General features: G+C 49.0%; 1 protein-coding gene across 1 annotated transcript in view; it reads right to left on the reverse strand.

Moving 5' to 3' along the window:
- The window catches only part of ptpa (protein phosphatase 2 phosphatase activator), a 46,356-nt gene that overhangs the window by 15,058 nt on the left and 9,435 nt on the right, over positions 1 to 21,863 (reverse strand). The window contains exons 5-7 of the mRNA XM_085965129.1: positions 17,675 to 17,774; positions 15,739 to 15,863; positions 13,167 to 13,267 (exon numbers count right to left, since the gene is read on the reverse strand). Of these exons, the coding sequence (XP_085821255.1) occupies positions 13,167 to 13,267; positions 15,739 to 15,863; positions 17,675 to 17,774 (326 nt within the window). The remainder of the gene's footprint in view (positions 1 to 13,166; positions 13,268 to 15,738; positions 15,864 to 17,674; positions 17,775 to 21,863) is intronic.

A 21,863-nucleotide genomic window follows, 5' to 3' on the forward strand; every position in this document is an offset into this window, starting at 1 on the left:
TGCTTATCTAGCCTCCCCTTAAATGCATCTATACTATTCGCTTCAACTCCCTGTGGCAGCGAGTTTAGAAATTGTGTTTTTGGTTCCAAACTCTAAATCGTTAATACAAATTGTAAACAACAGTGATCCCAGCAATGATCTTTGTGGGATGGACCCCACTACCCACCTCCTGTCACAGATAACCCTCTGTATAGATCTATCAGCAAAGACTGAACAGGCTGGGGCTCTTTTCTCTTGAAAAGAGAAGGCCAAGGGGTGACCTGATAGAGGTCTTTAAAATTATGAAGGGGTTCGATTGGCTATTTATTTATCCAATTGCCTTTTGAAAGTTACTATTGAATCTGCTTCCGCCGCCCTTTCAGGCAGCACATTCCAGATCACAACAACTCGCTGTGCGAATAAATTTCTTCTCATCTCCCCTCTGGTTCTTTTGTCAATCACCTTAAATCTGTGTCCTCTGGCCTCCTGCCAGTGGAAACAGTTTCTCCCTATTTACGCTATCAAAACTCATGATTTTGAACACCTCTATTAAATCTCCCCTTAACCTTCTCTACTCTAAGGGGAACAACCCCAGCTTCTCCAGTCTCTTAACGTAACTGGAGTTCCTCAAACAACAAAAGAAACCAGCACAAGTGAACTCACTTAACCTTCAAGCTTCTGTGGAGAGGCGGCACAAGTCGGCCATTTTTTTCCTTCGGTGCCCACAGCTCACAGTTGCCAAGGCAACTTCAGTCGCCTGGGGTCCAACCCAGGTCCAAATTCCAACTGTACCACAAACACCGAGTCTCAGTCTAATAAATGGTTCCATTGGGATTTAACACACCAATGAAGACAAGAGGCTCATCCATCAGAACAGGAGGTTAAGTCAGTGCAAAATGGATCAATGGTCTAGACCGAGGGCCAAGAGAAGAGGGATCACCCAGCCTACAGAGATGGATGAATTGTAAAATGTTCCAGCATGGAAGCAGGCCATTCGGCCTATCAAATCTGTGCCAGTTCTTCCCCCCTATGATCCACCCAATCTGATGAGGGAGTTCAGCTACGTGGAGAGATTGGAGAAGCTGGGATTATTCTCCTTGGAGCAGAGAAGGCTAAGGGGAGACCTAATAGAAGCATTAAAAATTCTGAGGCGTTTTGATAGCGCAGGTAGGGAGAAACTGTTTCCTCTGGCAAGTGGGTCAGTAACCAGAGGTCATAGATTTAAAATAATTGGCAAAAGGGGAAATGAGGAGAAATTTCCTCACACGGAGGGTTAAGATCTGGAACGCACTACCTGAAAGGCTGGTGGAATCAGATTCCATAGGAGCTTTCAAAAGGCAATTGGACATGTACCTGAAGAGGACCAACTTGCAAGGTTATGAGGAAAAAGTTGGTTGTGGGACTTGACGTAATAAAACTCACTACGCACTTGGTTCGAGTATAAAGCAAGGCTTTAATCAACTTGTTTCAAAACATGGAGGTCTAGTTATCTTTCACTAGTTCCTGTTTACAAAATGTCCTGGGCAAGCTGGGCCCACGCCCGAGTATTTATACTCCTTGGACGGCGCCACCAGCTGGCCGTCCAGTGTTATTTCATGAGTCTTTTTTCATGGATCATAAGATTCATAACATGACTAAATTGGACAACTCTTACAAAGAGCCAGCACAGGCACGATGGGCAGAATGGCCTCCTTCTGCGCGGTAAGATTCGATGGGCTGGAAATTGCGGTCGAAGGCTTCCCGCGGGCGAATGCCTCCGAACCGCAAGTGAACTCCGCACCTACCTGGTGCCTCCCTACCTTCGAAGACTCGCGCTCCTGGGCCTGCGGGCATATGCCTGCGTAAAGGCCCACGTAGCCCAGGGGCGGGCGCAGTTCACAAACGTCCCTGGGATCACGTGGGCCGACCCAACCAATGACACTGGGGAATTCCCATTGGACTTATGGGGATTTCATTTACGTACGGGATCCCCATAAGCACAATAGGAATCCCCTAAAAAATACATTTTAACAACACTGAAATAAAAATAAATCACCACATGGTCAAAATTAATTAAAGTACAATTTAATTAAACATTTAAAACAAAAATTAAATTTTTTGAAAAATAAATTTAAACATTTTTCAAGGGGTCAAAAATAACCTAAACTAATTTTAAAGGTTTTTGTATGGTTAAATCATTTAAAAAGTTTTAATATTCATTTAAACCCTTACGCTGGCAAAAAGAAGGCCTTACGCCTGCTTTTATCAGCGTATGGGCTTTAAACTAAATAGTGGGGGAGGATCCAGGTGAGCGGGAATTTAAAAAGTCAATGAGGAATGAGAAAGCAATAGAGCAGCATAAAGATGGGGGAAATAGTAACCAGAGTGTGACAGGAAGGGACAGAATGTTTAAAAATAAGAGTGCAACAGAAAATGGGGCCAAAACAAGGAGAAATGGTAAAAAGACAAAGTTAAAAGCTCTATATCTGAATGCACACAGCATTCGTAACAAGACAGATGAGTTGATGACACAAACAGATACAAATGGGTATGATCTGATCGCTATTACAGAGACGTGATTGCAAGGTGACCAGGGCTGGGAACTGAATATTCCAGGGTATTTGACAATTCGGAAGGATAGACAGAAAGGAAAGGGAGGTGGGGTGGCTTTGTTGGTAAAGGATGGGATCAGTGCAGTGGTGAGAAGTGATATTGGCTCAGAAGATCAAGATGTAGAATCGGTTTGGGTGGAGATAAAAAGTAATAAAGGGAAAAAGTCTCTGGTGGGCGTAGTCTACAGGCCCCCGAACAGTAGCAATACTGTTGGACAGAGTATAAATCAACAAATAATGGAGGCCTGTAAAAAAGGTACGGTAATAATCATGGGTGATTTTAATCTTCACATTGATTGGACAAATCAAATTGGCCATGGTAGCCTGGAGGAGTTCAGAGTGTATCCGGGATGGTTTCCTAGAACAGTATGTAATGGAACCAACCAGGGAGCAGGCTATCTTGGATCTGGTACTGTGCAATGAGACAGAATTAATAAATGATCTCATAGTAAAGGATCCTCTAGGAAAGAGTGATCATAGCATGGTTGAATTTCAAATTCAGTTGGAGGGTGAGAAAGTTGTATCTCAAACCAGTGTCCTGATCTTAAACAAAGGCAATTACAATGGCATGAGGGCAGAACTGGCTAAAGCGGACTGGAAAAATAAATTAAAGGGTAAGACAGTTGAAATGCAGTGGCGGACATTTAAGGAGATATTTCATAACTCTCAACAATATATTCCAGTGAGAAAGATTTTAAGAGAAGGGAGCACCATCCGTGGCTAACTATGGAAGTAAAGGATGGTATCAAATTGAAAACGAAGGCATACAATGTTGCCAAGATTGTTGGGAGACCAGAGGATTGGGAAATTTATAAAAACCAGCAAAGAATGACTAAAAAAATAAGAGAGCAAGATGAATTATGAGAGTAAACTGGAAAGAAACATTAAAACAGATAGTAAGAGCTTCTACAGGTATATAAAAAGGAAGAGGGTAGCTAAAGTAAACGTTGGTCCCTTAGAGGATGAGACTGGGGAATTAATAATGGGGAACGGGGAAATGGCAGAGACTCTGAACAAATATTTGGTATCTGTCTTCACCGTAGAAGACACTAACAACATCCCAATAATGGATAATCAAGGGGCCACAGGGAGGGGGAACTAAAGACAATCACTATCACTAAGGAAATAGTACTTGGTAAAATAATGGGACTAAAAGATGACAAGTCCCCTGGACCAGATGGCCTGCATCCCAGGGTCTTAAAAGAAGTGGCTGCAGAGATAGTGGATGCATTGGTTGCAATATACCAAAATTCCCTGGACTCTGGAGAGGTTCCAGCGGATTGGAAAACTGCAAATTAACACCCCTATTTTAAGAAAGGAGGGAGACAGAAAGCAGGAAACTATAGACGAGTTAGCCCAACATATGTCGTTGGGAAAATGCTGGAGTCCTTCTTTAAGGAAGCAGTAGCAGGGCATTTGGAAAAGCATAATGCAGTCAGGCAGAGTCAGCATGGTTTTATGAAAGGGAAATCATGTTTAACAAATTTGCTGGAGTTCTTTGAGGAGGTAACGAGCAGGGTGGACAAAGGTGAACCAGTGGACGTGGTGTATTTGGATTTCCAGAAGGCATTCGATAAGGTGCCACATAAAATGTTACTGCATAAGATAAGGGCTCACGGAATTGGGGGCAATATATTAGCATGGATAGAGAATTGGCTAACTAACAGAAAGCAGAGAGTCGGGATAAGTGGGTCATTTTCCAGTTGGCAAACGGTAACTAGTGGGGTGCCGCAGGGATCGGTGCTGGGGCCTCAACTATTTACAGGAAACTCTCTTTTAACCGACACCTAAATATCCGGAAATCTCTCTTAACCGGCAAAATTCAGGAGTAGGTTCAGGCAAGTTTTACTATATATTAGTGGCCGTGTAACCGGGGTTCCTGGATCTGTGGCCGTGCAACCGGGGCCCCTGCACAAGTGCCGTGTAACCGGGACTCCTGCACCTGTGGCCGTGTACGGGGCTCTCATACCTTGGTAAGTATACCTCTCTGTAATCCGGACTTTTTGACCAACCGGCACCACACCGGTCCCGTCGGTGTCGGATAAAAAAGAGTTTCCTGTACAATCTACATTAATGACTTGGATGAAGGGACCGAGTGTAATGTAGCCAAGTTTGCGGATGATACAAAGATGGGTGGGAAAGCAAGTTGTGCAGAGGACTCAAAGAATCTGCAAAGGGATATAGACAGGCTAAGTGAGTGTGCAAACATTTGGCAGATGAAGTATAATGTGGGAAAGTGCGAGGTTATACACTTTGGCAGGAAAAATAAAAAAGCAAATTGTTATTTAAATGGAGAGAGATTACAAAATGCTACAGTTCAGAGGGACCTCGGGGTCCTTGTGCATGAAACACAAAAAGTTAGCATGCAGGTACAGCAAGTAATCAAAAAGGCAAATGGAATGTTGGCCTTTATTTCAAAGAGGTTGGAGGATAAAAGCAGGGAAGTCCTGCTACAACTGTACAGGGTATTGGTGAGACCACACCTGGAGTACTGCGTACAGTTTTGGTCTTATTTAAGGAAGGGTATACTTGCATTGGAGGCAGTTCAGAGACGATTCACTAGGTTAATTCCAGAGATGAGGGGGTTGACTTATGAGGAAAGGTTGAGCAGGTTGGGCCTATACTCATTGGAATTTAGAAGAATGAGAGGTGATCTTATTGAAACATATAAGATACTGAGGGGGCTCGACAAGGTAGATGCAGAGAGGATGTTTCCCCTCGTGGGGAAATCTAGAACGTGGGGGCACAGTTTTAGAATAAAGGGTCACCCTTTTAGAACTGAGATGAGGAGGAATTTCTTCTCTCAGGGGGTCGTAAATCTGTGGAATTCTCTGCCCCGGAGAGCCGTGGAGGCTGGGTCATTAAATACATTTAAGGTGGAGATAGACAGATTTTTGCAAGATAAGGGAGTGAAGGGTTATGGGGAGCGGGCAGGGAAGTGGCTTTGAGCCCAAGATCAGCCATGATCATATTGAATGGCGGAGCAGGCTCGAGGGGCCAAGTGGCCTATTCCTGCTCCTGTTTCTTACGTTCTTATGTTATGTTCTTAAGTGTTTCATGGGCATTCGCTGGGCTGTAGTTGGGTAAATAGTCCAACCCTGCGCCAGCGCATGTCCATTTCCCGCGGATGGGTACGATCTGTCAAGTAGAATCTTGACAGATTGTAAGTACCAGGTTTTCGCCTGTGCATCGCCTGCGGAAACCTGGAACTTGCGGGGCACTTACGACCGCGTACACACAAATCCGGGCCTATGATTCTACTGCTTGCTCCCCACACCCTTAAATATTCCTGCAATCATCTAATTCCCTTTAACAGAATTTATTGACTCGGCTTTAACAGTTTGTGGCAGGAAATTCTACATTCTAACCACTTTCTGTGCATAGAAATCTTTTCTCCCCTTCCCTTCTGTGATTATTTCATTACAGTCTAACCAACCAGTGGGAACAATCTCTCAATACTTACTATATGAAGGGGTTCGATAGGATAGATGTAAAGAAAATGTTTCCGCTTGTGGGGAAGTCCAAAACTAGCGGCCATCAATATAAGATAGTCACAAATAAATCCAATTGGGAATTCAGGAGAAACTTCTTTCCCCAGAGAGTGGCGAGAATGTGGAGCTCGCTACCACAGGGAGTGGTTGAAGCGAATAGCAGAGATACATTTAAGGGGAAGCTGGATAAACACATGAGGGAGAAAGGAATAGAAGGATAAGCTGATAGGGTGAGATGAGGAAGCTCGTGTGAAGCATAAACACCGGCATAGACCAGTCGGGCCGAATGGCCTGTTTCTGTGCTGTAAATTAGATGTAATTCTGTCTCAAAATCTTAATCTTGAAGACCGCGATCACCTCATCGCTCAACAGTCTCAGCTCAAGTGGAGAAAGCCCTGCCTTCTCAAGTCTCTCTTCATAACCTCATCGCTGATGACCTCTCAAGTGAGTCTACACTGTACCTTCTCCATCCTTCCAATAATGGGGTGCCCCAAACTGGATACAATGCTCTCATGTGTGGCCTAATTAAAGCCTTGCACAAGTTCAACATTACTTCCTTGCTTTTGTATTCGCTCTCTCTGGATACAAAAGGATTCTGTTTGCCCTTTTTTATGGCCTTATCTACTGACAAAGAGATGGGACTCGCCACCTTCCATACACATCACTGCCACTCCCAGCCAGAAACATCTGCCGATGCTGGGAAGGGCATTTCCTGAACAGGCCGAGGTCAAACTTTGTTCCAACTCGATATTTATATGTCCTGGCCAGTGATGTGACGGGAAATAGCCTCACCACAGAGGCTGCTCACAGACTGCAGCCCTGCTTATTATCGCAGTCAGATAAAAAAAAGTCCTTGCATATATAAAGCATCTTTCACCACCTCAGGACGTCCCAAAGCGCTTTACAGCCAATGAAGTACTTCTGAAGTGCAGTCACTGTTGTAATGTAGCAGCCAATTTGCGCACAGCAAGCTCCCACAAACAGCAATGCGATAATGACCGGATAATTTGTTTTAGTGATGTTGGCTGAGGGTTAAACACTGGCCAGGACACTTTGAATAGTGATGGGATACTTTACACCCACCCAAGATTGCAGACGGGGCCTCGGTTTAACGTCTCATCCGTAAGACGGCACCTCCGACAGTGCAGCGCTCCCTCGGTAGTAAAGCGTGAACCGAGATTTTGTGCTCAAGTCTCTGGCGTGGGGCTTGAACCCGCAACCTCCCGATTCAGAAGTGAATGCGCTATCCGCTGAGCCCCGGCTGACACCTATGTGATTCCATGCAAATACCCATTCTAGTCACAGAGGACACCAACCTGGCCCTTTGGCTCACCACTGCTCGCCCGAGACTGGAAACAAGATGAGCAAGAACGGCAGAGTTGGGACGGATGCTCCTGGGCTCTGTTTCACACTCACTCTTCCCTAAACCCAGTCCCACAGCGATCGAAAACCCGGCGCCTGGGGAAACTGAAAACCATTTGATCTTTCTTCATCTCGATTAAGAAAACACAATCAAAAAAATTACGAGCTGGAGTAACGGACATCAGCAGAAGCAAAAAAAATTGCTGTTTTATGAGTTTTAAAAGACTGCTGTCCAGTCCCTCCTTCCAAAAAATAAATAAAATAAAATTCAGAATGAAAAGGCTACACTGAGGGTTCGGAGCAGGGGATCGTTAACACATTGTCGCAATAGCGAGCAGTCGTACATTTTTTTTGCAGTCTTTCACACGAGAAAAATGGATCTCTTGACGAAGTGAAGGGAAGCTATTTTGGGTTCACGGCAAAACATCGAAGCAGGAGGAGGAGGTCCATGGGGAATCGGAGTCATAGCAGCCATCTTGGGAAGGAAATTACTCAGTGACTACTTTCGTGCTTCAGTGTCCCCCGGGGGACCTGACCCTTTTAAACTATTTCTCTGGCAGCTAAGGGGCCTCAAGCTTCCTTCTTCCTGTGTAAGCTTCCTCTGCCGTTTAACTGAAACCCGAGATCGTTCGTCCCTCCTCCAAGCAAGCAAGCTGTAACTCTTTGTGTGCCAAGCCAGTGTCCTCACCATTCAGCTCCATTCTCTCTCTCTCCCCCCCCAATAAACCCTCCTGGAACATTGTTAGGTCCTACAGCTACATCTGATACCCACAGGGTCCTTTCTGTTAGGGGGGTGGGTTAGACAGTGCGCGTAAAACCCTTCTTTGAACATCCATGATGCTTATATAGACCCTTGGTTAGACCACACTTGGAGCACTGTGCACAGTTCTAGTCTCCATATTACAAAAAGGATAGAGAGGCACTGGAGAAGGTGCAAAAAAGATTAATAAGGATGATACCAGAACTGAGAGGTTATAACTATCAGGAAAGGGTGAACAGGCTGGAGCTCTTTTCTCTAGAAGAGAAGGCCGAGGGGTGACCTGATAGAGGTCTTTAAGATTGTGAAGGGGTTCGATAGGGTAGACATAGAGAAGATGCTCCCACTTGTGGGGGGAGTCCAAACTAGGCGTAGAGAGTGGTTAGAATGTGGAACTCGCTATTACATGGAGTGGTGGAGGTGAATAGCATAGATAAACACACGAGGGAGAAAGGAATGGAAGGATGTGCTGATGGGGTGAGATGAAGAGGGGTGGGAGGAGGCTCGTGTGGAGCAGAAACACCGGCACGGACCAGTTGGGCTGAAGGGCCCGTTTCTCTGCTGTAAATTGTACGCAATTCATTACATCGCCCGGCAGAGGTTAAACTTGCAGCAAAAAAATATGGTTGGGCTTGTTTCTCGCTCCCTTTTTGTTTTGAAATTGGCTGGATCGGAGGCGGGGGTGTGTGGGGGGGCGCGAGATGGAGTCCCCCTGTCCGCAATGATTAAATGCTCCTTCTGGTCGGTTTACTAAGTTAATGGTTCTCAAACCTTTTTTGGTTGAAGGACCCCTTTTCAAATGGATTAGTAATCACCGACCCTCTCTTCTCCACCCTCCCACCCCCCATCTAAATTATGTAAAGAGTGTTTTAATAATACTTTTAAGAAAACAGGTTATTTACTAAGAGATATGCCTGCTTCTCACACCAATCCTGGGTACTCCGCAGCAACAGATGGCCACTGTTAGCCACTTGGTGCTGAACAGTTTTTAAAGCCGTCAGCGGGCTGGCCAAGGTGAGTGAGGCACGAGCGCCTGCACACCTGCTGGGAGCGCGACTCACCGCCACACTGTCCCACCGCCATGCTCTGCAACAGCCACACTGTGCAATTGTACGCGTTTGCGTGAACACGTTCAGGCACGTGTTTGAAGGCCCCCGCGGGCGCTCTGATCACGTGTCGGGAGGATGGCGCAGGGTCGCATCGCTGGGGAGAGGAGTCGGCGCGACCGGCAGGGAGCGCTCTTTGCAAAGAGAGCGAGAGCCGTGGGCCTCTGTGAGGGGGCGAACCAGGCCGTCAAGAATCATTCGCAAGAACTGAATCAGTGTCGGTTTTATAAAGAGGAGCAGGCTTGAAATTACTTCTGGCACGGACCCCCCTGGAAAGTCTCTACGGACCCCATGTTGAGAAACACTGAAGTGGATGAACCAACACTGACCACAGAAGGATACATGGTTCTGAGAATCCCGAGAGAAAGACTTGCATTTCTATAGCGCCTCTCACTACCTCAGGACGTCCCAAAGCACTTTACTACCAATGAAGTACTTTTTGAAGCGTGGTCACTGTTGTAATGTAGGAAACGCAGCAGCCAATTAGCGCACAGCCAGCTCCCACAAACAGCAATGTGAAAATGACCACATAATCTGTTTTGGTTCAGGAATAAATATCGGCCAGGACACAGGGGAGAACTCCTCTGTACTTCTCCAAACTAGTGCCGTGGGTACATTTTACAGCCACCTGAGACTGTCGGAGGGACAGTACTGAGGGGGCGCTGCACTGTCGGAGGGGCAGTACTGACGGAGCGCCGCACTGTCGGAGGGGCAGTACTGAGGGAGCGCCACACTGTCGGAGGGACAGTACTGAGGGAGCGCCGCACTGTCGGAGGGACAGTACTGACGGAGCGCTGCACTGTCGGAGGGACAGTACTGAGGGAGTGCTGCACTGTCGGAGGGGCAGTACTGAGGGAGCGCCGCACTGTCGGAGGGGCAGTACTGAGGGAGCGCCGCACTGTCGGAGGGACAGTACTGACGGAGCGCTGCACTGTCGGAGGGGCAGTACTGACGGAGCGCTGCACTGTCGGAGGGGCAGTACTGAGGGAGCGCTGCACTGTCGGAGGGGCAGTACTGACGGAGCGCTGCACTGTCGGAGGGGCAGTACTGACGGAGCGCTGCACTGTCGGAGGGGCTGTCTTTCGGATGAGACGTTAAACCGAGGCCTCGTCTGCTCTCTCGGGTGGATGTAAAGGATCCCACGGCACTATTTCGAAGAAGAACGGGAGTTCTCCCCAGTGTCCTGGGCCAATATTTATCCCTCAACCAACATCACAAACAGATTATCTGCACTGTTGGAGGGGCAGTACTGAGGGAGCGCAGCACTGTCGCAGGGTCAATACCGAGGGAGCGCTGCACTGTCGGAGGGGCAGTACTGAGGAGCCACCTGAGAGAGCAGACGGGGGTCTCGGTTTAATGTCTTATCCGAAAGATGGCATGTCCGACAGTACAGCGCTCTCTCAGTACTGCCCCTCCGACAGTGCGGCGCTCCCTCAGTACTGCCCCTCCGACAGTGCGGCGCTCCCTCAGTACTGCCCCTCCGACAGTGCGGCGCTCCCTCAGTACTGCCCCTCCGACAGTGCGGCGCTCCCTCAGTACTGCCCCTCCGACAGTGCGGCGCTCCCTCAGTACTGCCCCTCCGACAGTACAGCGCTCGCTCAGTACTGCCCCCCGACAGTGCAGCGCTCGCTCAGTACTGCCCCTCCGACAGTGCGGCGCTCCGTCAGTACTGCCCCTCCGACAGTTCAGTACTCCCTCAGTACTGCCCCTCCGACAGTTCAGTACTCCCTCAGTACTGCCCCTCCGACAGTTCAGTACTCCCTCAGTACTGCCCCTCCGACAGTGCTGATCTCCCTCAGTACTGCCCCTCCGACAGTGCTGATCTCCCTCAGTACTGCCCCTCCGACAGTGCGGCGCTCCCTCAGTACTGCCCCTCCGACAGTGCGGCGCTCCCTCAGTACTACACTGGGTGTGTCAGCCTGGATTATGCGCTCAAGCCTCTGGAGTGAGACCCACGACCTTCTGACTCAGCAGCGAGAGTGTTAGCGACTGAGCCATGGCCGACACTACTCCCGACTCAGCAGGAAGGCGTGGATGACTACTTTGTGCAGAGGATGAAAGGTGACTTCGTGCTGGAGTACGAGAGAGAAAGATTTCCAAAAATAAAAAGTTTTAAGAGGAAATCTATCATTCGTTTATAATCTTTTCTGAGAAACATGCGGAGTGTGAGCCTCACAGCATGGGTTGTAAGCAGTTGTTTTAAGTGGCTCCATGTAACCGTGACATGGGTCACCAGGGACGCACTTTATTCAAGTGAGGTATATAAGTGGCTTTACTATGGGGTACGTTTCAGATTTCTGACACTACACTAAATGTAACTGCAGCCATTTAGCATTGTGGTTTTCTACAGGAACCAGCCATTTTAAATAGCACGTAAGAGGCATTCTATCGTTATCCGGTGTTCCCCTCCTGGAAAGCATCAGATTAGAATGGGGCCTTGCTCAGCTACACCTCCGTCTGCGAATCCCCCAGTGCAGCGCCGAGCCGAGGGAGCGCTGCACTGTCAGAGGAACCATCTTTCGAATGAGACGTTAAACAGGGGCCACGTCTGCCCTCTCGGGTGGACACAAAAGATCCCATGGCACTATTGGAAGAAGAGCAGGGGAGTTCTCCCCAGTGTCCTGGGCCAATATTTGCCCCTCAACCAACACCACTATAAACAGATGAAGTGGTCATTATCGCTTTGCTGTTTGCGGGAGCTTGCTGTGCGCAAATTGGCTGCTGTGTTTCCTACATTACAACAGTGACTACACTTCAAAACGTACTTCATTGGCTGTAAAGCGCTTTGGGACGTCTGGTGATCGTGAAAGATGCTCTATAAAGGCAAGTCTTTCTTGGAGGATGTTCCCGATGGCCGGGGAGTCCAGAACCAGGGGTCACAGTCTAAGGATAAGGGGTAAGCCTTTTAGGACAGAGATGAGGAGGAATTTCTTCACCCAGAGAGTGGTGAACCTGTGGAATTCTCTACCACAGAGGGCAGTTGAGGCTAATTCATTAAATATATTCAAGAAGGAGTTAGATATATTTCTTAAGGCTAAAGGGATATGGGGAGAAAGCAGGGACAGGGTACTGAATTTGGATGATCAGCCATGATCGCATTGAATGGCGGAGCAGGCTTGAGGGGCCGAAGAGGGGTGAAGAAATTCCTCCTCATCTCAGTCCTAAATGGCTTACCCCTTATCCTTAGACTGTGACCCCTGGTTCTGAACTCCCCGGCCATTGGGAACATCCTTCCTGCATCTAGTCTGTCCAGTCCTGTTAGAATTTTGTAAGTTTCAATGAGATCCCCTCTCATTCTTCTAAACTCCAGCGAGTATAAGCCCAAGCTGTTGTAATGTGGGAAACGCGGTAGCCAATTTGCGCACAGCAAGCTCCCACAAACAGCAATGTGATAATGACCAGATCATCTGTTTTAGTGATATTCGATGAGTGATAAATACTGGCCCAGGACACCGGAGAGAACGCCCCTGCTCTTCTTCAGAACCTTGCCATGGAATCTTTTACGTCCACCTGAGAGAGCAGATGGCTGGAGAGCGCAGCAGGGAATTTGCACTCGACTCTTCTCGTAGCACAGAGCTGTTGAGGCTGCTCTGTGGGGGGACGGGGAAGAGGGGGGATCTCTGTGCGGGAAACTAGGGTCCTCGTGGTCGGTAGGTCTGGCGACAGGACCAGGATCTGGTTGGGGGAGGAATGTTTTCTGGGTCGCACCAAGTATTCAACGGCTTAACTAATCCCATGTTCTGGGAGGCATGTCGTGCAGATGTGGTGTTGACTATTTTTTAGCTGCTTTTCCGATCCTTGAGGGGCTGGTTACAGACCGACATCGGGTTCGGTGCCCAGATCTCCCCGCCACAAGCGATCCCGGGATTCGGCTCCTCACCTCATTGATAAACCTGACGCACTCCAGAAACATGTATTCCTTTTGGTGCTCGTTCACTACTTTCTCATCCACAAAATGAGATGGCTGCAGGGTGGGGTGATCTGAAAAAAGAAAGAAAACATTCAAGCGCAGCCCTGAAGTAAAAAGCTGCTGACTTTTTAATCACCAACCCTCCCTCCCCCTTCTGAAGGCCTCGACTCTTCCTTAGACAAACCCCCTGACCCAAGAAAACTACTCGGCACTTGGTCTAAGAGTTAAACAAAGCTTTAATCAACTGTTTTACAACATGGAGGTCTAGTTGTGCCCTTCACTAGTTCCTGGTAAGAATGTCCTGCGCAAGCTGGGCCCGTGCCCGAGTATTTATACTCTCCCTGGACAGCGCCACCCGTAGGCCGCTCAGTATTATTTCATAAGTCAGTCTTTCATGAATGACTGATTCATGTCACCCCCCTCATCCTCACGAGAGCGCGCCGAAGCGACTTGATCACTGGGTGAAGGACATCACTGTCGAGGCCAGATTCTGACCACTTTAGTGAGCGACTGGCCACGCATCAAAATATTATTGAATGAGGAGTTATTAAATAGATGAGGTGTTAGAGAATACCAGGCTGGGGGTCCGAGCAGGAAAGGACACCTGGGAGGAGGAGAGTGGGGTCTTGGTTAGAAAGGTGACCAGAAAACGTGGCTTGGGTAGAGGGGGAGGACTATGTCCAGGCACACACTATCAGGACTGAATGGATCGCGATCAGGAACAGCAACTCTCGATGGATATTCACCCCTCCCTGAGCCCAGAGAACCAGGTCCATTCTGGCTGCCCGAGTGTTATCCCGGCTAAGATCAACAACACTGCCCAGATCAGGAACCAAACCATAGAGCCTCCCTCGTCTGCGTGGCTGGGTTACGCACTGATCCAGGCCAACAACTTTTAATGAATTAAAAGGGGGCACACGACAGTGAAAGGAAGGCCTAGAATCTCTCAGCACAGAAGGAGGCCATTCGGCCCATCGTGCCTGTGCCGGCTCTTTGAAAGAGTTCTCCAATTAATCTCACTCCCCAGCTCTTTCCCCATAGCCCTGCAAATGTTTCCTTTTCAAGTCTATATTACGTAGTACATAGAATTTACGGCACAGAAACAGGATCCAATTCCCCTTTGAACGTTACTATTGAATCTGCTTCCACCGCCCTTTCAGGCAGCGCATTCCAGATCACAACAACTCGCTGCGTAAAAATAAATTCCCCTCATCTCCCCCCTGGTTCTTTTCCCAATTATTTTAAATCTGTGTCCTCCGGTTACCGGCCCTCCTGCCAGTTTCTCCCCATGTACTCTCAAAACCCCTCATAAATAATTTTGAACACCTCTATTAAATCCCCCCATAACCATCGCTGCTCTATGGAGAACAGTCCCAGGTTCTCTAGTCTCTCCAGACGGAATGGAAGGAAGTGGGTTTGCACTACGATTGTCTGCACAAGTCGTTAACACGTTACAGAAGCCACGTGTGCGCACTAAGAGGGTGGGGGGGGGGGGGTGGGAGAGATGGGAGGGAAAAGCAGACACTAACAGAAAAGTACGGGCACATCTGTGGGAGAAAAACTCCCTGCCCAACTTCTGAGCTCAAAATGTTGGGCAAAGGGGGGGAAAATCAGTCAATAGAGGATGTGGAGATCAAAAAGTTCCGTGTGTGAATCGACTGATATCTTCACGGTTGCCTGCCATGGCACTTGAAGTGCTGCAACCTACAAGGCTGCGGACCACGAGCTGGACTGCACAGACACATACATTTCTGTGATTCTATGCCACTCTAGTGTGCTACCACATACACTGGGTGGCAGGGGGGGGTGGTGCGGTGGGATTGTTTGGTCTCTGTATGTCTCTCCACGATGCAGATCAAGGTGTTGGGGGAACCGCAGAATTAAAGATGCTTCCTAGGAACAGGAGGAGGCCATTCAGCCCCTCTAGCCTTTCCGCCATTCTATTAGATTATGACTGATCTGTATCTCAACGCCATTTACCCGCCTTGGCGCCGTAACCCTTACTCAACAAAAATCGATCAGTCTCAGTTTTGAAATTTTCAATTGATCCCCCGGCCTCAACAGCTTTTTGGGGGGGGAGAGTTCCAGATTTCCACCACCCTTTGTGTGAAGAAGTGCTTCCTGACGTCACCCCTGAACGGCCGGGCTCTAATTTTAAGGTTCTGCCCCCTTGTTCTGGACTCCCCCCGCCAGAGGAAATAGTTTCTCTCTCTCGACCCGATCAACTCCTTTAATCATCTTAAACACCTCGATTAGATCACCCCTTAATCTTCTAAACTCGAGGGAATACAAGCCCAGTCTGTGCAACCTGTCCTCGGAATTTAACCCTTTTAGCCCCGGTATCGTTCTGGTGAGTCCGCGCTGCTCCCCCCCCTCCGAGGCCAATATATCCTTCCTGAGGGGCGGGGCCCAGAAATGAACCCAGTTACTCCAGATGAGATAAGTGGGGCACGGTAAGGGAATGCAGTGATCCAGCCCTGTCGGAAATGCGGGGGGGGGAATAACCGGGAAAAAGGGGGGAAACCAGATGGTGACACTTTACCTATTAGTTGGGCACTGCCCCAGATGAAAGGAAGGAACTGGAAGTCGTCGAGGCCCCAGACCCCTTGGCTACCCGCCGGCTCCATTCGATATATTCTCTGCAACTTTCGCATCACCTGCAGATACCTGTGGGTTGGAAGGAGGCAAAAACCTAAAGAGTTTGTGCTTGTTGGGATTACATAGAGTTTTGCACAACCTTCGGCCCAACTGCCGGTGTTGATGCTCCACACGAGTCTCCTCCTGCCCCCTCTTCATCTCACCCTCAGCATATCCTTCGATTCCTCTCTCCCTTGTGTGTTTATCCAGCTTCCCCATAAATACATCTATACTATTCGCCTCAACCACTCCCTGTGGTAGCGAGTTCCACATTCTCACCACTCTCTGGGTAAAGAAGTTTCTCCTGAATTCCCTATTGGATTTATTAGTGACTATCTTATATTGGCGGCCCCTAGTTCTGGTCTCCCCCACGAGTGGAAACATCTTCTCTACATCTATCCTATCGAACTCTTCATAATCTTAAAGACCTCGATCAGGTCACCTCTCAGCCTTCTCTTTCCTAGACCCAGCCTGTTCAAAGTTTCTCGATAGTTGCGCCCATTTAGTTCTGGTATCTTCCTTGTAAATCATTTTTGCACCTTCTCCAGTGCTTCTATATCCTTCTTGTAATATGGAGACCAGAACTGTGCACAGCGCTCCAAGTGTGGTCTAGCCCAGGTTCGATACAAGTTTAACATAAATTCTCTGATTTTGAATTCTATCCCTCTAGAAATGAACCCAGGGCTTGGTTTGCTTATTAAATGGCCTTATTAACCTGCGTCGCTACTTTTAGTGATTTGTGAATCTGTCCCCCCAATCCCTCTGTTCCTCTACCCCATTCAGACTCTTATTATCCAAGCAGTGTGTGGCCTCCTTATTCTTCCCACCAAAATGCACCACCTCACACTTCTCTATATTAAAATTAATTTGCCAATTCCATGCCCATTCTGCCAGTTAGTCAATATCTTCTTGTATTTTGTTGCAGTTCTCCTCAGTATTAACCATAACCCCCAATTTGATTTAAAGAAATATATTTCCAGCTGCCATAAAGATCGATTCCTGAACGTTACGATCAAAAAACAGAGCGATAGGGGCAGTGAGCCAAGAGAGGTAGAACCGCCATATCACGCCACGGGCTGAGTTACCCACCCTAACTGAGAGGAGGCACTGAGTGGATGCCAGGCTCGCAATCTCCTTAACAACCAATCGCAGAGGGTTAGGAGCAAGTTAATGTGATGTTTCTATGCTGTGAGTCGACACACACACACAGAAGAAATTGGATTGGAACAGCCCCAACTCTTTTCATATAGGACCCTGTTCACCCATCACCTCTGTGCTCGCTGACCTAGTGGCTCCCGGTCCAGCTACGCCTCGATTTTAAAATTCTCCTCCTGGTGTTCAAATCCCTCCGTGGCCTCGCCCCTCCCCATCTCTGTAACCTCCTCCAGCCCTACAACCCTCCGAGATCTCTGTACTCCTCCAATTCTGGCCTCTTGAGCATCCCTGATTTTCACCATTGGGGGCTGTGCCTTCTGTTGCCTGGGCCCTAAGGATTGGAATTCCCTCCCTAAACCTCTCCGCCTCGCCCCTCCTTTAAGACGCTCCTTAAAACCTCCCTCTTTGACCAAGCTTTTGGTCACCTGTCCTAATATCTCCTTATGTGGCTCGGTGTCAAATTTTGTCTGATTTACACTCTTGTGATGTGCCTTGGGATGTTTTACTATGTTAAAGGTGCTATATAAATGCAAGTTGTTGTTGTAGCCAGAAGAAAGAGGAGACTTATCCCAATTAGCCTGCACTGGATTCAACCCCAAAGCACCACCCAATCCCACGTGTGGTTGTATTTCAATGACGTACGTGCCCACAAGGAGGACAGTTCCCAATAGCACAAGTGGACTCACCGATCAAATACACAAAATACAATAGCAAGCTGGTCATCCACCTTCAGGACTCCAATCTTACAGAGACAGCAGAGGAACGCAGCAAATGCAGCCTCGTGGCCTGTGTCAGAGGGGGAGACAGAACAAGTCAAGGACCATGGCTTCATTATGACGGAGACAAAGGAGGGAAGGGAGAGAGACAGACATCTCCGATGGAACGTAACCTTCTACCCGTCGCTCCTGAAAGCTCCAACTCCTCTGGTGCTTTACCCAGGCGGCTATCTCTGACCCTGGGCAGGGAACGGTAGCACAGTGGTTATGTTACTGGACTAGTAATCCAGAAGCCCGGACTAATGATCTGAAGACACAAGTTCAAATCCCACCATGGCAGCTGGGGAATTTAAATTCAGTTAAATAAATCTGTAATGAAATGCTAGTATCAGTAAAGGTGACCATAAAACTACCAGATTGTCGTAAAAACCCATCTAGTTCACTAATGTCCTTTAGGGAAGGAAATCTGCCGCCCTGACCCGGTCTGGCCTATATGTGGCTCCAGACCCACAGCAATATGGTCGACTCTTAACTGCCCTCTGAAATGGCCTAACAAGCCACTCAGTGATCAGGAAGGCGGCTCACCACCACCTGCTCTAGGGCAGTTAGGGATGGGCAATAAATGCTTTGCCAGAGACGCCTACATCCCGTGCATGAATAAAAAAAGTGAAATGTTGGCAGGCTATTCGACTGTGGGGTGCATCGCAGCAGAGTCCAATCTTGTTCTTATCCAACATGCACAGACACCCTTCCCCTCAGCCCAGCGACGATGAGCATTTTTAGCACTCCCAATGACCTTCCGAGTGGGGAAAGTATGGAACTCCCTTTTCACAAAAAGTTCAGCAGCCTGGTTTTGCAGGAAGCTGGCGCTCCAACAGGAGTCGTCACAGGGTAGTCGGACACAACTTTTTGAGAGGCTCAGTCCCTGCCCTTTCTCAGGGGCGTGAAGCCCAGGTGCTTCCCCAATGGGGAAGCAAAATAGGGGCAAGTTTCCCACCGTCTCCATTCGGCTCCCAGCAGCAGGTTACAGAACAACAGCAGGGGGAGGAGGCTGGGGTCTATTAATAAAATAGTCTGATCTTTATTGCAATTTCAACATTTAGGTGAGGCAGGAGAGGAGCACGCCTTTTTCTCAAACCATCTATATGGATTACACGGTGTCTCCCCAGTCAGTGTCAAACAGAAAAAACTATTTACACGTGCACCCCCACCTTTCGTTTTTTTTATATATAAAAAGGGGCACAACTAATTTTTTTTAAATTCGTTCCTGGGATGTGGGCGTCGCTGGCAAGACCCAGCATTTATTGCCCATCCCTAATTGCCCTCGAGAAGGTGGTGGTGAGCTGCCTTCTTGAACCGCTGCAGTCCGTGTGGTGAAGGTGCTCCCACAGCGCTGTTAGGGAGGGAGTTCCAGGATTTTGACCCAGCGACGATGAAGGAACAGCCAATATATTTCCAAGTCAGGATGGGGTGTGACTTGGAGGCGATGGTGCTCCCATGCGCCTGCTGCCCTTGTCCTTCTAGGGGGTAGCGGAGGAACTTAACCATAAAATAAACTTTCAACAAAAGGAAACTTATAAAACTAAATCATGATATTATTGCAGGTGGCGGGAAGACGCTTCAGTCCTTGCGGTGCCCACGGTCTCGGAAAACCTCAAACGTGCCGCTGGGCACCCCACGTCCCCTCTCCAGGGCCACCCGGGCACGGGGGGAGGGTAGCAGCAACTGGGTTAATTTTTGGCAGCAGTTCGGCAACAGAGTACACGGCTCCAACTTGTGAACCTCTGAATTGATTCGAGTTCAGACTGCATGTTAAAGTGGACCTCAAGAAACCAAATTAAGTCAGGGTTATTCGTGCACGGAATTAAGATGAAAATAGAGAAGCTGGGATTGTTTCCCTTAGTGCAGAGAAGGTTAAGGAGAGATTTGATAGAGGTGCTCAAAATTATGAAGGGTTTTGATCGAGTAAATAAGGGGAAACTGTTTCTAGTGGCAGGAGGGTTGGTAACCAGAGGACACAGATTTAAGATAATTGGCAAAAAAAATACCAGGGGTAAAATGAGGAGAAATTTTTATGAAGCGAGTTGTTGTGATCTGGAACGCGCTGCCTGAAAGGGCGGTGGAAGCAGATTCAATAGTAACTTTCAAAAGGGAATTGGATAAATACTTGAAAAAGAAACATTTGCAGGGATATGGGGAAAGAGCGGGATTAATTGGAGAGCTCTTTCAAAGAGCCGGCACAGGCACGATGGGCCGAACCAAGACTTCTTCGACAGCACCTCCCAGACCGCTGACCTCCACCACCTAGAAGTACCACACCGTGGGAGCACCATCACCGCACGGACTGCAGCGGTTCAAGGAGGCGGCACAACACCACCTTCTCAGGGCAACCAGGGATGGGGAATAAACGCCGGCCTTGCCAGCGACGCCCACATCCCAAAAATGAATATTTTAAAAAGTCCCCAACCCTGAGTCGGTGTTTTGTGTCCTCATTACAGTCTGTATGAATCCAGCTGCCTCACCCTGTTGGACTCAGTGCCTGAACCCAGGAAGCTTTCTTAATGGCACCATCAGCGCCAGTTATTAATCGTAGCTCTTTGCAAGTCTCTCTGATGGCGAGACCCCCGTTATCATCGAACACACTAATGGAGTCTGGGAACTCTTACCCAATAGAAGAATTGCTGGAAATGAAAGATGAGATCACTAGAGTCAAATGAAAAAGGCCATTCGACCCACATTAGCACACCCATTCAGAAAGTCCCTACACAGCATCCAACTGCTTCTAAATGATTACACAGCTTTTGCCTCTGTCACCCAACCTGCAGTCCATTCCATGTTGATCACTGTGCGTGAAGAGCTTCGGAGGGGCAGTGCTGAGGGAGCGCCGCACTGTCGGAGGGGCAGTGCTGAGGGAGCGCCGCACTGTCGGAGGGGCAGTGCTGAGGGAGCGCCGCACTGTCGGAGGGGCAGTGCTGAGGGAGCGCCGCACTGTCGGAGGGGCAGTGCTGAGGGAGCGCCGCACTGTCGGAGGGGCAGTGCTGAGGGAGCGCCGCACTGTCGGAGGGGCAGTGCTGAGGGAGCGCCGCACTGTCGGAGGGGCAGTGCTGAGGGAGCGCCGCACTGTCGGAGGGGCAGTGCTGAGGGAGCGCCGCACTGTCGGAGGATCAGTACTGAGGGAGCGCCGCACTGTCGGAGGGGCAGTACTGAGGGAGCGCCGCACTGTCGGAGGGGCAGTACTGAGGGAGCGCCGCACTGTCGGAGGGGCAGTGCTGAGGGAGCGCCACACTGTCGGAGGGGCAGTACTGAGGGAGCGCCGCACTGTCGGAGGGGCAGTACTGAGGGAGCGCCGCACTGTCGGAGGGGCAGTGCTGAGGGAGCGCCGCACTGTCGGAGGGGCAGTACTGAGGGAGCGCCGCACTGTCGGAGGGGCAGTGCTGAGGGAGCGCCGCACTGTCGGAGGGGCAGTGCTGAGGGAGCGCCGCACTGTCGGAGGGGCAGTACTGAGGGAGCGCCGCACTGTCGGAGGGGCAGTACTGAGGGAGAGCCGCACTGTCGGAGGGGCAGTACTGAGGGAGAGCCGCACTGTCGGAGGGGCAGTACTGAGGGAGAGCCGCACTGTCGGAGGGGCAGTACTGAGGGAGCGCCGCACTGTCGGAGATGTCGTCTTTCAGATGAGATGTTAGGCAGAGACCCTGCCTGCTCAATGTGGTGGGTGTAAAAGATCCCACGGCCACTATTCGAAGAGGAGCAGAGGAGTTCTCCCTGGTGTCCTGGCCAAAGTTTACCCCTCAACTAACATCACTAAAACAGATGATCTGGTCATTATCACGTGTGTGGGAGCTTGCTGTGCGCAAATTGGCTGCAGTGTTGCCTACATTACAACAGTGACTACAATTCAAAAGAACTTCATTGGCTGTGAAGCACTTTGGGACGTCCTGAGGTTGTGAAAAATGCTATATAAATGCAAGCTCTTTAATTTGGTATTAAGTCTCAGGTGGCTGACATTCGCAGTTACTCAGCACTGCTGAGGGGTTGATGATAACAACTAAAATGCCTTCAGTAAGCAGCTGCATTTTGTCAGCATCATGTCATTGAAAGGCAGTGGAGTTGCTGAGCCCAGCAACTACATAAGAAAAGGAGCAGGAGTCGGTCATTTGGC

This window comes from Somniosus microcephalus, chromosome 23 (genome assembly GCF_052327205.1).
Source record: "Somniosus microcephalus isolate GS21.2 chromosome 23, FLI_Smic_1.0, whole genome shotgun sequence".
In the NCBI taxonomy this organism is placed as follows: Eukaryota; Metazoa; Chordata; class Chondrichthyes; order Squaliformes; family Somniosidae; genus Somniosus; species Somniosus microcephalus.